Source organism: Canis lupus, chromosome 8, assembly GCF_003254725.2.
Source record: "Canis lupus dingo isolate Sandy chromosome 8, ASM325472v2, whole genome shotgun sequence".
Taxonomy (NCBI): Eukaryota; Metazoa; Chordata; class Mammalia; order Carnivora; family Canidae; genus Canis; species Canis lupus.
The window spans coordinates 47,303,575-47,317,721 of NC_064250.1; the positions used below are offsets into that span (position 1 = coordinate 47,303,575).

Here is a 14,147-nt window from a genome sequence, read left to right on the forward strand (position 1 = left end):
AGCTCTGCTCCGGAAGTGCCGGAAGAGGCGGGCTTAAAGGTGCGCCGAGTAGGTTGCGGGTCCGCACCATGGCGGCCCGGCTGGCTGTGAGCCGGTGGAGGGCTCCGCTTGCAGCTGCTGGGCCAGGCCCACTGCTCTCCTGCCGGAGGTGGTCGGGCGCCAGAGCAGACGCCGTGTACGATGTGGTGGTGTCGGGCGGGGGCCTGGTGGGCGCCGCCATGGCCTGTGCCTTGGGTAAGAGCATCTCCCGGCAGGCAGTGGCGGGGAGCGGGGCCGTGGGGGACCTGTGAGGACGCCGGGAGCCCTGAGCCCCTCGGGTCTTTCCCCCGCCCAGAGGAGCCCCAGGCGAGCGTTCGGTCCTTCCGGGTTCCGAAGGGTCAAAAGTGGGAGGGTCCTTAGGAGTCATCCTAAATCCCGCCCATTGTTCTTTAGGAATGGGCACAGTTGGAAGGAATCAGGCATTGTATCGGGCTAGGCGTTTTCTTCTTAAAAATAGCTTTTGAGCATACCATAAGGTTCACCCATTTAAGGCGTACAGTTTAATGGTTTTTGGTATGTTTACAGGTTGTACATCCATACCACCACCATAAACTTTTAGAACATTTTTATCAGCTTCTAAAAGAAACAGGAACAAATTAGCAGTCCCTGCCCATTTCCCCCCAGAGCTCCTCAGCCCTAGGCAACCACTCGTGAACTTTTTGTCTCTTTAGATTTGCTTTTTCCCCATTTCCATATACTTGGACTCTGCTTAATGTTTTAAAGGTTCATCCAAGTTCTAGCATGTGCCAGTACTTTTTACAAACTAATTCTTTATTTAATCTTGAGGCCACAATGAGTCTTGCTTATTAAATATTCCATTTTTCTGGGGATCCCTAGGTGGCGCAGCGGTTTAGCGCCTGCCTTTGGCCCAGGGCGCAGTCCTGGAGACCCGGGATCGAATCCCACATCGGGCTCCCGGTGCATGGAGCCTGCTTCTCCCTCTGCCTATGTCTCTGCCTCTCTCTCTCTGTGTGACTATCATAAATAAATAAAAATTAAAAAAAAAATATTCCATTTTTCTGCTGAACAGGATTTGTAATTTTAGTGACTTAATAGTTTAAAGATTAGAAATATCTGGGGTCTAAATATTTGATTCTTCCTTTCCAAAGGGAATTCTACTGGCTCATTGTGAGTTTTGCCATTATTTGCTTCTTTGTACATAGCAGGTTTTGGACAGTTAAGAGATACCTTATGGTCATGGGCAGAGCGGTTCACATGGCTGAAATGGTGGGATATGTTACTGCTTAGGATTTTGTGTGCTCTGTGAGAAGTTTCTATCCTAATGGCTAAAGAATTAATCTGTCACTTTTCTTGGAAATGAGAAAGGGAAGAAATTCTGATTTTTCCCAATATGATATAAAATGTTGAATTTTTTTTAATTTTTATTTATTTATTTATTTATTTATTTATTTATTTATTTATTTATTTATTTATTTATTTATTTATTTTTAGGATACAATATTCACTTTCATGACAAGAAAATCCTGTTGCTAGAAGCAGGTCCAAAGAAAGTATGGGAGAAGTTGCCAGAAACTTACAGCAACAGAGTCAGTTCCATTTCCCCTGGCTCTGCAACCCTTCTCAGTAGTGAGTAGATCTTTCATAGAACCAGACTCTTGTCTCTCTTGGCTTTCAGTGTGTCCCATCGGGCAGTCCTAGAGCATCTGCTGAGGAGGGGCCTGAGGATGGGGAGGAGGGGTTGGTAATCTAGTGCATCCTTGAAGATGAGGACCCCTGACACGATTAAATTGTCATCTTCCAGTCTGAGGAAGACCTCCTTGGGACATGCGGGCTCATCATGCAGACTTCGTTTGTGATGTTGGGTCATTATGAATTGATGGAATTGAAACTATATGAACTAATTATGGCCATTCACTTCTAGTAGGAGCACCCTCTTTATTCCCAGAGTCAGCCCTCTTGGACCTAGGGAGTTCACATGCCAAATGCTTTTGGAGTGTAGATCAATGTGTGCATATGGAACCCATTAGAAAACTGTCTTTAGGTCTCTGCCAAATGTTATTCCCCCAGGCTATCCTTTTTTTTTCCCCCAGGCTATCCTATCCAGAACTACCCTGTCAAAAATTAGACTCTTCCATCATTCTTTAGCCCCTTATACTGCTCTTTCTTTCTTTCTTTCTTTCTCTCTCTCTCTCTCTCTCTCTCTCTCTCTCTCTTTCTCTCTTTCTTTCTTTCAAGATTTTATTTATTCATAAGAGACACACGCAGAGAGAGAGAGGCAGATACAAGCAGGCTCCTCACAGGGAGCCCGACGTGGGACTCGATCCCAGGTGTCCAGGATCAGGCCCTGGGCCAAAGGTGTCGCTAAACTGCTGAGCCACCCAGACTGCCCTATTTTTCTTTATAACACTTACTACTACCTGACAATGTATTCTGTATTCATTTTTTTACTATCTCTCCCAGAATTTTAGGTGGAGATAGGCTGGAACTTTGTTTGGTTCCATACTTTATGATCAGTACCTAGAACTGTCTGATACATAGTAGGTGTGCGATAAATATGACCGCACTGAATGAATCTGTTTAGTGCTATGGGGTTTTAAAAAGAGTTAAAAGACTACCTTTTTTTCTTTTTAAAGATTTTATTTTTAAGTACTCTCTACACCCCTTGTGGGGCTCAAACTCATGACCCCAAGACCACAGTTGCTATACCCTTCCAACTGAGCCAGTCAGGCACCCCCCCCTAAAAATAGTTTTTTTTTTTTTTTTTTTTTTCCAAAAATAGTTTTTATCCAGAGCGTCTATAACTTCTATAGGATGATGAAAAATAATAACGGGTTTGGTTTCCTTTTTTATTTTCCCTAACTTTAATGTGATTTGGTTTAAATATTTGTGAGAAGGGGCAGAGAGAATCTCAAGCAGATTCCCCACTGAGCACAGAGCCCAACACCAGGCTTGATCTCACAACCCTGAGATCACAACCTGAGCTGAAACCCAAGAATTGGATGCTTAACTGTGTGACCCAGGCAACCCCAGATTGGGCTTTTTGATTATGAAAGCTGCGTCTTTTTTCATGCTATATAACCTGAATCAGGGAACAGAGTAGCTTAACCCCTAGCATTAAACAGGATGAAATGGAGAGCATGTTTCTGTCATTGGAGAACACTGAAAACAATGTCTTACTTCAAAGATTGGGAGAGAAAAGGAAAGCCCAGGAGAGATGCGGTCCCGTGAGGCTGCTCTGGCCTATATGTAGATCCTTTCTTTTGTAGGTTTTGGTGCCTGGGACCACATCTGCAACATGAGATACAGAGCCTTTCGGCGAATGCAGGTGCCTCCTTTTCACTTTTGGCAAGATGTCTTGGTCATTCATATTGTCCATGTCTTGGAATCCATATTTTCTGTGGGAAAGTGGGAAGTTCCCAGTCTAAGGAAGTGGGGGGAAGCATTCTTTTTTTTTTTTTCAGATTTTGTTCATGAGAGACACAGAGAGAGAAGTAGAGACATAGGCAGAGGGAGAAACAGGCTCCCTGCAGGGAGCCTGATGCAGGACTCGATCCCAGGACCCGAGGTCACATCCTGGGCTGAAGGCAGACACTCAACTGCTGAGCCCGGTGGGGGGGGTGGGGCTCATTCTCAAGAGAATTTTCTCCACACCTTCTATCTCCTACCAAAGGAACTGACACTGTGAATTAGGTTTCTCTCACTTGGGGAGCAGTACTGTGTTTGATTGGAGCAATACATTTTCTCTTCCTTGGGTTGTGATACAGACTTGGCCCTTTTTGTTTCCAGGTGTGGGATGCCTGCTCAGAGGCTCTGATAATGTTCGATAAGGATAATCTGGATGACATGGGTTACATAGTGGAGAATGATGTCATAATGCGTGCTCTCACTAAGCAGCTGGAGGCGGCATCAGGTGAGGCACCCACTTCTTACACTTTCCTTTTACTCTGGAGGGTGAAGTGCTTTGGAATTTTTCTAGGACTTACTGAAAAACAGAATCCCTTTTACAGAGACTGAATATCCCCATAAAAAAACCCTCTGATGGATATCTTAGGTTTTTTTTTTTCTAAGTTTTATTCAGATATAATTTTTTAAAAGATTTTATTTATTCATGAGAGACACAGAAAGAGAGAAGCAGAGACATAGAGAAAGAAGCAGGCTCCACGCAGGGATCCCAATGTGAGACTCAATCCTCGGACTCCAGGATCACGACCTGAGCCAAAGGCAGACACTTAACTGCTGAGCCATCCAGGCGTCCCCAGATATAATTTATATTCCATAAAATTCAGCCATTTTAAGTGTACAATTCAGTGATTTTTTAACGTACTTAGCTCTGCCACTGTCACAATATCATTTTAGAACATTTCTGTCACCTCAAAAAGAAATCTCATGTCCATTTACAGCCATTCCCCATTCCTACCCCAACCCCTGGCACCACTGATCTATTTTGAGTCTCTTAGGATTTGCCTGTTCTGCACATTTCATACAGATCGAATCACATATAATCTTTTGTATCCACTTCTCTCACTGAATATATCTTTGAGATTCATTCATGTTGCAGCCTGTTATTAGTAATCCATTGTTGTTGTTGTTTTTTTTTTTAAAGATTTTATTTACTTATTCATGAGAGACAGAGAGAGAGGCAGAGACAAAGGCAGAGGGAGAAGCAGGCTAAACACAGGGAGCCCGATGTGGGACTCGATCCTGGGTCTGCAGGATCAGGCCCTGGACTGAAGGCGGCGCTAAACCGCTGAGCCACCTGGGCTGCCCTAATCCATTCTTTTTTTATTGCCAAATAGTATGGATTTGTGTGGATACCCTACATTTTGTTTACCCATTCATTCGTTGATGGACATTTGGATTGTCCCCCACTTTTTGGCGATTGTGAATAATGCTGTGAACACCTGTGTACATATTTTTGTGGGGAAATAAGGTTTCTTTTCTTCTGAGTGGATAGTTAAGGAGTAACTTGCTGGGTTCTATATTCTATGTTTAACATTTTTAGAAACTGAATTTTTTCAAAGAGGTTACACCATTTCACTTTCTCTCCAATAATATATAAGGGTTCCAATTTCTCCATATCTTTGCCAACATTTATTTTTCCTTTTCCTTTTTTTTTTTAATATTTTATTTATTTATTCATGAGAGACAGAGAGAGGCAGAGGGAGAAGCCGGCTCCATGCCGGAAGCCTGATGTGGGACTCGATTCCAGGACTCCAAGATCACACCCTGAGCCAAAGGCAGATGTTCAACCACTGAGCCACCCGGGCGTCCCTCCTTTTCATTTTTTATTGAAGCCATCCTAGTGACTGAAATGGTATCTCATGGTATTTGATTGTATTTCCCTTCTTTTCCTGTGCTTATTGGCCATTTGGGGAAATGACTATTCAGAATCTTTTGCCCATTTAAAAACTAAATCATCTTTTTCTTTTTGAGTTCGAAGAGTTCTTTTTTCTGAATATTAATTCCTTTTCAGATATATGATTTGCAAATATCTGAGGGTTCTAGTGAGAGAAAAATTGGAAGGAATTTAAATGCCTTCTGATACGGGATAGTAATTTATCCATGTAATGAACTTATGTGCAACTTTTTTTTTCCTCAAAGATCTTATTTTTTTAAAGTAATCTCTATATCCAGTGTGGGGCCCAAACTTATAACCCTGAGATCAGGAGTCCCGTGCTCTACCGACTGGGCCAGCCAAACACCCCAATTATGTGCACCTTTTTTTTTTTTTTTTTTTTTTTTTTTTTTAAGATTTTATGTATATCATGAGAGACAGAGAGAGAGGGAGGCAGAGACACAGGCAGAGGGAGAAGCAGGCTCCATTGCAGGAAGCCTGACATGGGACTGGATCCCAGGTCTCCAGGATCACGCCCTGGGCTGAAGGCAGACGCTAAACTGCTGAGCCACCCAGGGATCCCTTATGTGCAACTTTTAAAGATAATGTAGCCACTTAGAAACATGTCCCATAACACATTGGGGAAAAAAACATGCGTCGTATCTTACGTGTGCACATACATCTATACGCATAGGAAATATCTGCAAAGCTGTATGGAAAAGCTTCAACAGTTGCCTCTGAAGGGTGATTGATATGATAAAGGGTGATTTTTCCATCCCTTTTAAATCTTTGTTGTTTAGACTTTATAGGCATATTGTTGTTGTATTTTTTTTTTGGCATATCATTTTAATGATCAGAAAAGTAAAATGATTTCCAGTGGCAATAAAAATCTTATGGGGGATCCCTGGGTGGCGCAGCGGTTTGGCGCCTGCCTTTGGCCCAGGGCGCGATCCTGGAGACCCGGGATCGAATCCCACGTCGGGTTCCCGGTGCATGGAGCCTGCTTCTCCCTCTGCCTATGTCTCTGCCTCTCTCTCTCTCTCTGTGACTATCATAAATAAATAAAAATTAAAAAAAAAAAAATCTTATGGGATTCCCACCCTATTGATTCTGAATGCACGTGGAGTCACCTAGGCACAGAGTGAAACTAGAAGAGCAGGAGTGTGGAGATGAGAAGAATCCCTGGTGCAGGCTGGTAATTCAGTGAGAGCTGAATTTTTTTTTTTAATTTTTTAAAATTTATTTATGATAGTCAGAGAGAGAGAGAGAGAGAGAGAGAGGCAGAGACACAGGCAGAGGGAGAAGCAGGCTCCATGCACCGGGAGCCTGACGTGGGATTCGATCCCGGGTCTCCAGGATCGCGCCCTGGGCCAAAGGCAGGCGCTAAACCGCTGCGCCACCCAGGGATCCCCTGAAATTTTTTTTTTTGACACTGACTCATCCCTGTAGCTCTGTCATGTATCAGCTCTCAGACTATAGCATTAATTATAGTAGTTATTTTTTAGATCTTACTTTCCTTGTTTAGGAGTAAATGATAAGAGACCGCTGTCCTGAGAGCTCACTTTAGATTTAGTTACGGCTTTTTCCTCAGCCTGTGTGGGCTGCCTTTCTAATGTTTTGTTTTCTCTCTTCTGACCTCCTAGACCGTGTGACGGTTCTCTACAGGAGCAAAGCAGTCGGCTATACCTGGCCTTATCCATTTACCATGGCAGACTCCAGCCCTTGGGTTCATATTACCCTAGGTGATGGCAGCACCCTCCAGACTAAATTGTTGGTAGTTGAAAATTCTTATTTTGCCAGGGGTCTTGCATATCCATAGCTTATCCTAGACTCTAGGGCCTTTTAGTTTTAGATCTAAGCTATAATTTTTGGCAAAGCTTTTGGTTATAAGGATGAGTACCCATTTAGGCCAACTCTGGTTATGGTGGTCTTGTTATTCCCATATAGGAAGCAACCTCCTGGACCACCTTAGGTGTTAAAATAAAAGAAACTTGGCCTGTTGGGGACAGGAACAGAAGTTGAGGTTTTTCTTTTCCTCATAGGAGTCCTGTAGTCACTTTGTCTCCTTGCATTTCTCACATCTCTTTCTCTGCTCACCACCTTCCCCTTTTACGTGGCAGCCATTCATAACTTTCCATCAGGACTCTTCAGCCCCAGTACCTGCCTTATTAATTTCTAGTTCAGATGTCAGTAGATTTGGCCAAGTTAACCTATGGCTGGCCCCTTTAGCTGACATTGGGGTCACCTATGTGAGGCTACCCCTTCCAAGAGCTGCGAGTGAAGTGGCTATGATATAAAGTTGCCTGCCACAGATGAGCTTGTGAACAATTGGAACTAGAGAAAACTAACGAAGGCAGAGAAAAACTGGAACAGTTCCATGTATTAAGTTATAAGACTTAACAGACTCTTGTTTCCATGCAGGTTGGTGCAGATGGTCACAACTCAGGAGTGCGGCAGGCTGCTGGGATTCAGAATGTCAGCTGGAACTATGATCAGTCTGCAGTTGTGGCCACTCTGCATTTATCGGAGGTAAGATCCTGAGCCCACCATCTGGGGACCATGCTCGTGTTCAGTGGGTACTGAGTTCTTTTCATGAGAACTCTTCCTTTCTCTATTGTAGGCCACAGAAAACAATGTAGCTTGGCAGAGATTTCTTCCCTCTGGGCCCATTGCTCTGCTCCCGGTAAGAAGTCCTTCTGGCTAAACATGTCCAGACTTCTTCTTTTTAGAGCTTCACTTCCTCTCAACGTTTTTCTGGTTTCTAGGGAATATGCCCAGGCTAATTTTGTTTTCCCTTAATTCTTTGTGCTTGAGAGCTCCCAAGAACAGAAGCCTTGCCCTTAGTACTGATATTTTGTTCTGGGGTTTTTTTGAGATTTATTTCAGAGAGAGTGTGCAAGTGGAGGGAGGGGCAGAGGGAGAGAATCTCAAGCAGACTTCCTGCTGAGCATGAAGCCCCATGTGGGGCTTGATCTCATGATCCTGAGATCATGACCCGAGCTGAAATCTTAACTGACTCTGCCACCTGGGTGCCCCAGTATTGATGTTCTTTTGACACAGCTCTCAGACACTTTGAGTTCCTTGGTTTGGTCCACATCCCATGAACATGCAGCAGAGCTCGTCAGCATGGATGAAGAAAAGTTTGTGGATGCCATTAACTCTGCCTTTGTGAGTATGAACTTGTCTAGCTGATTATGTGTTGTAGGGTAGATACAGATAGGTGGTTTTGATGAAGGAAAAAGGAATAACAGATCAGCTGCCCCTTTCTAACTATAGGACTTGGTCTGGGTTACATGGAGGGAAGGGCATTCAGGGAAATGCAGACAATGGAAATGAATAATTTCTGTGCTTGTTTGAGGGTTTGTGGGCTGCTGTTTTGCTGACTGAAACAGCTGCCTGGGCAGTAGTTAGCATTGACTTTTTTTTTTGAAGCTATTAATACCTGGCTAATTTTGAATAGCTATACTAGGTTCGAAGTACCTGAACCTTTGAAGCCTGATTCATTAAAAATGTTCTGAGAGGAGCTGAGCACGTTTTAGCAGGGAGCTTAAGAGAAAGTTCTATAGATAGACATGAGTTCAGTACTGGTTCTTCCTGTTAATCTCCTAGAAAATGGAAGTCTATCACAAGCCTCTCCAGGTTTAATAATAATAAAAGTTTAAAGACTTTTAAAATGACAGAATTGGGCAGCCCCGTGGCGCAGCGGTTTAGCGCCGCCTGCAGCCCGGGGTGTGATCCTGGAGACCCAGGATCGAGTCCCACATCGGGCTTCCTGCATGGAGCCTGCTTCTCCCTCTGCCTGTGTCTCTGCCTCTATCACGCTCTCTCTGAATGAATAAATAAATAAATCTTTAAAAAAATAAAAAATAAAATAAAAGGACAGAATTGATATAAGACGTTTGGAGCATACCTAGTACATTATAGGTGGTCAAGAAATGGTAATGATTATTCTGGAATAGACACAGCCTTTAATAATATTGGCACCTGGGGATCCCTGGGTGGCTCAGCGGTTTAGTGCCTGCCTTCAGCCCAGAGCATGATCCCGGGGTCCTGGGATTGATCTTAAAATCTTAAAAAATATATATATATATTGGCACCAGTAATTTTGTTTTTTTGTTTTTTTTGGTTTTTTTTTGGTTTTTTTGCACCAGTAATTTTGGAACTTAAACACTACATTTCTCTAAGTTCACTAGTAGTAAATCAGTAACATTTACTGAGTTTATGGTTTGCCATATACAGGTGAAAAGTTTTACCTGTTTGTATATAATGCAAACCATTGAGGAGGGTACTGTTATCATACTTTTTTAGAGTTCTGTTACTTGCTCAAGGTGATAGAGCTAGTGGTATAGCCAGGTTTGGAAGTGAGGCTGACCCTTGAGCCTGTGGTGGTTTTTGTTTTAAAGATTTTATTTATTTATTCATGAAAGAGAGAGAGAGAGGCAGAGACACAGGCAGAGGGAGAAGCAGGCTCCATGCAGGGAGCCCGATGCGGGACTCCATCCCAGGTTTCCAGGATCACACCCTGGGCCAAAGGCAGCGCTAAACCGCTGAGCCACCCGGGCTGCCCTGTTTTTGTTTTTTAAAAGAATAAATGAATTTATTTATTTATTTGATTTTGTTTTAATTTATGAGAGACACAGAGAGAGGGAGAGGCAGAGACACAGGCAGAGGGAGAAGTAGGCTCCATGCAAGGAGCCCGACGTGGGACTTGATCCCGGATCTCCAGGATCACGTCCTGGGATGAAGGCAGTGCTAAACTGCTGAGCCACCGGAGCTGCCCAGATTTTATTTATTTGAGAGAGAGCATATGAGCAGGAGAGGGAGAAGCAGACTCCTTTGCTGAGCAGGGAGCCCAACGTGTGGCTCCATTCCAGGATCCTTGGATCATGACCTGAGCCGAAGGCAGATGGTTACCTGACTGAACCACTAGGTGCCCTGAGCCTGTGGTTTTAACCACCGAGCTCTACCACTTAATAGTGCCTACATGGTAGTTGAGGAACTTCGGCGTCACTGCTCTGGAGTAGCAGCAAGAGTAAAAGGAACCGTACACACTGAAGTGGCTTCCAGGGTAAATGGTGAATGCTGCACCTCTGGTCATTTAGCAGGTCTTCCTGCCACAGGCTTTTGCAGTACATTCATTTAGCAACGACTATATGTGCCTTCTGTGTAGAAGAGACTGGAGACCGACAAATGAGACCTAGACCTTGCTTTCAGGAAGCTCACAGTCAAGTGTGGGAGAAAGCTATTTAAACAATTGGTAAAAGCATTCATAGGATGTTCACGGAAGCACAGGGGAGGATTTGGAGGGAGGTTCATAGCTTCTGGATGCTCTGAGGGATTATCCTGGTGGATTAGAAGAACATTCTATGTAGAAGGGGGAGTGCCAGGGGTAAGAGGATGTGGTAGAATGAGCTACCCTGTGGCTGCCGTATGTTTTTTGAGGGGGTTAAGGTGAAGTGAAAGGCTTCAGAGGTAGGCAGGGGCAGTTCATGAATGGTTTGGCTTGATCCTAAAAGCTGTGGAGAAGGATAAGAAGTTGTGTTTTGCATTTATTTAACCACAGGCTTGTCACCTGTGGTTAGATCATTTTAGGCAGGTTAGGTACTATTAACACTTGGTTTTAGATATAAAATGGGTTTTCTTGCTGATTTAATTCCCTGTTATTCACTGATGACTTTTCACCATTTGTGGCTGATGCTACTCAGTGGAGTGATGCTAACCACACAGACTTCATCGACTCGGCTGGTGCCATGCTGCAATATGCTGTTGCTTTTCTGAAGCCTACTAAGGTCTCAGCTCGCCAGCTGCCACCAAGTGTAGCCAGAGTGGACGCCAAAAGCCGAGTGCTATTTCCACTTGGGTTAGGACATGCTGCTGAGTACGTCCGGCCACGGCTGGCACTCATTGGGTAAGATGACAGCAAAGCAAGGCTGCTCTTCTCACTCTGCTGCAGGAGGCCACACCTGAACTCTGCTTTCTTTTTAGGGATGCGGCCCACAGAGTCCACCCACTTGCAGGACAAGGTGTCAACATGGGCTTTGGGGATGTCTCCAGCTTAGTCCATCACCTCAGTGCTGCAGCCTTCAATGGGAAGGACTTAGGTAAGGATTCAGGTACCTCAGAGAAGTATCAGAGGTCATGAAGTTAGGGAAGGTTGGGACCCCAAAATGCCCCCTCTATAGCCAGATGTGGTAGACATAAATGTGTCTGGTTTGCTAGGAAACACCTTCACTATAAGAAATACCTTTCCTCTTTCCTCCAGGCTCTATGAGCCACCTCACAGGTTATGAAACAGATAGACAGCGTCACAACACTGCTCTTCTGGCTGCTACTGACCTACTAAAAAGGCTCTATTCCACCAGTGCCACTCCACTTGTGCTGCTCAGGACATGGGGCTTGCAGGCCACAAACGCAGTATCTCCACTCAAAGTAAGGTGCTCATGGTTCTCCCAAAAGTCTTGCTCACTGAGGATTGATTTTGCCAATGACTCTTAATTTCTCTGAATTAATTTTCTTGGCTGTAAAATTATCTTTTTCTGAATACCTCCCCCACTGATTATGAGCAAAAAAGTCTTTGCTGGGCTTGTGGGTGCTAGAGTCCACATCTAAGGACTTAAAGTAGTGAGTAAGAACTTTTAAAGATAAAGATGCTTGGGAGGCTCAGTTGGTTAAGCGTCCAACTCTTGATTTTGGCTCAGGTCATGATCTTGGGGTCATGAGATCGAGCCTTGCATTGGGTGCTGCACTCAGTGCAGAGTCTGCTTGTCGTCCCCCTCCCACACACACCAAATAAATGAAATCCTGGAGGGAGGAAGGGGGATATGTTTTGGACTGCTTGGCCAGCTTCTTTCCTGAGAAACTTCCATTCAAAGACACTTTTTGAGGGACTCTTGAGCATCTATCTGGGACTTCTGCTAATAAGTTTTTGCTTTAATCACTTTGGATATTTTATTTTAAATAGGCTCCGCTCCCAGCATTGAGCCCAGTGTGGGGCTTGAACTCAGCCCTGAGATTAAGACCTAAGCTCAGGGATCCCTGGGTGGCGCAGCGGTTTGGCGCCTGCCTTTGGCCCAGGGCGCGATCCTGGAGACCCGGGATCGAATCCCACATCAGGCTCCCGGTGCATGGAGCCTGCTTCTCCCTCTGCCTATGTCTCTGCCTCTCTCTCTCTCTCTCTGTGACTATCATAAATAAATAAAAATTAAAAAAAAAAAAAAAATTAAAAAAAAAAAAAAGACCTAAGCTCAGATCAAGAGTTGGATGCTTAACCAATTGAGCCAGTCAGGCACCCCCGGATATTTTATTTTAAAATGTTTTCTTCATTTACCCTTACACTTTACAGTGCAGAGTATCACTCACTTTATTTCATTTTTCTCCAGGAACAGATTATGGCCTTTGCAAGCAAATGAATGCTCCTCTTCTGAACATGATGTTGAAGAAAAATAAACATCTTTTATTTTCAAGATTTAATAAATTTACTTTACATTAGAATTCTCTAGTATCTTTTTCTATTCTGCTTAATGGGCCTGTGGAGCCCAAATAATGAGTGATAGATAATTTACTGTGAGGAGGGCAAATCAATCAAGCTAACAGAAAATCCCAAAGGAAGATTATTATGATTTGGTTGAAAAGACTTTTTATTTCTAAAGAAAAATTACTAAGGTGCTGTCTTGTTCATTTTTGGGAGAGGATTTACAGAAGATTTATAAAAGAAGATTTCTGAAGTTGCTATCAATGTGAAACAGACTGATATTTACATAGCATATTTTATGTGAACCTCATGGTAACCACAAGAGAAAAATATAGTAAATACACAAAAGAAAATGAGAAATGAATTTAAACATAACAGTAAAGAAAGCCATCAAACCACAAGGATAGAGAAGAACAGAACTACATAAACAGGCAGAAAACAACAAAATGGCAGTAAGTATATGCTTACCAATAATTAAATGGAAATGGACCAAATTTGTCAACCAAAACAGAGTGGATAAAAAACAACACACATCTACCTACTACTGTCTACAAGAGACACTTCAGAAGGACATACCCAGACTGAAATTGGAAGGGATAGAAAAAGATATTCCATAGAAATGAAAAGAAAGCTGGATTAGCTATACTCCAGTCAGACCTTAAAGACTAATAATTAAAGAAAAGGGCATTACATAAAGGAGTCAATCCAGCAAGAAGGTATAACATATAAGCACTCAACATAGGAGCACCAAAGTATATAAAGCAAATACTAACAGACCTAAAAAGAGATACTGAAAGCAATACAGTAACAGGAAACTTTAATATTCCACTCATCAATGGATAGATCATTCAGACGAAAAAAAAAAAAACCAGAAACACTGGACTTAAGACCACATAGACTTAACAGACATATTCAGAACATTCCATCTAAAAGCAGAATACATACATACTCTTCTCAAGTGTACAAATAACATTCTCTAAAACAAATCATAGCCAAAAAAACAAGTTTCAATAAATTAAAGACAGTGGACACCCTATCAAGCATCTTTGGTATGCAATTAAATCACAATAACATGAAACTCAACCACAAATGTGAGATTAAATACCGTGCTACTGAAGAATGAATGTGTCATCAACTCAAAGAAATAAAGTACCTAGAGACAAATGAAAACTGAAATATGGCATACAAAAATATATGGGATGTAGCAAAAGCAGTTCTAAGAGGGAAGTTCACAGCAATACATGCCTACTTAAAGAAACAAAAATTTCAGACTGATCATGTAACTTTATACCTAAAGGAACTCTCTAGAAAAAGAACAAAGCCCCAAATTATAGAAGATAG

General features: G+C 42.9%; 1 protein-coding gene across 3 annotated transcripts; it reads left to right on the top strand.

The window, feature by feature from the left end:
* Positions 1 to 5: 5 nt before the first annotated feature.
* On the top strand, positions 6 to 12,826 carry COQ6 (coenzyme Q6, monooxygenase). Of its 3 annotated transcripts, none has more exons than XM_025443161.3 (12): positions 7 to 234; positions 1,492 to 1,626; positions 3,267 to 3,325; positions 3,787 to 3,910; positions 6,979 to 7,109; positions 7,757 to 7,864; positions 7,956 to 8,018; positions 8,396 to 8,503; positions 11,041 to 11,243; positions 11,321 to 11,436; positions 11,598 to 11,764; positions 12,715 to 12,826. In XM_025443161.3, exons 1-12 carry the CDS (start codon positions 69 to 71, stop codon positions 12,742 to 12,744), a joined length of 1,410 nt encoding a protein of 469 aa, XP_025298946.1. In that variant the 5' UTR covers positions 7 to 68; the 3' UTR covers positions 12,745 to 12,826. The 3 variants fall into 3 exon arrangements, with proteins under 3 accessions (XP_025298947.1, XP_025298946.1, XP_048969663.1); XM_049113706.1 differs by lacking the exon at positions 7 to 234 and adding an exon at positions 528 to 552; XM_025443162.3 differs by lacking the exon at positions 1,492 to 1,626 and having other exon boundaries at positions 6 to 234.
* Positions 12,827 to 14,147: the final 1,321 nt, after the last annotated feature.

Excerpts from the sequence above, each read along its gene's own strand:
- COQ6 (XM_025443161.3), top strand. The coding sequence starts at position 69 with ATGGCGGCCCGGCTGGCTGTGAGCCGGTGGAGGGCTCCGCTTGCAGCT. Across the intron at positions 3,326-3,786 it reads GAGCCTTTCGGCGAATGCAG|GTGTGGGATGCCTGCTCAGA; the intron begins GTGCCTCCTTTT and ends TTTTGTTTCCAG. Across the intron at positions 7,865-7,955 it reads CCACTCTGCATTTATCGGAG|GCCACAGAAAACAATGTAGC; the intron begins GTAAGATCCTGA and ends TCTCTATTGTAG.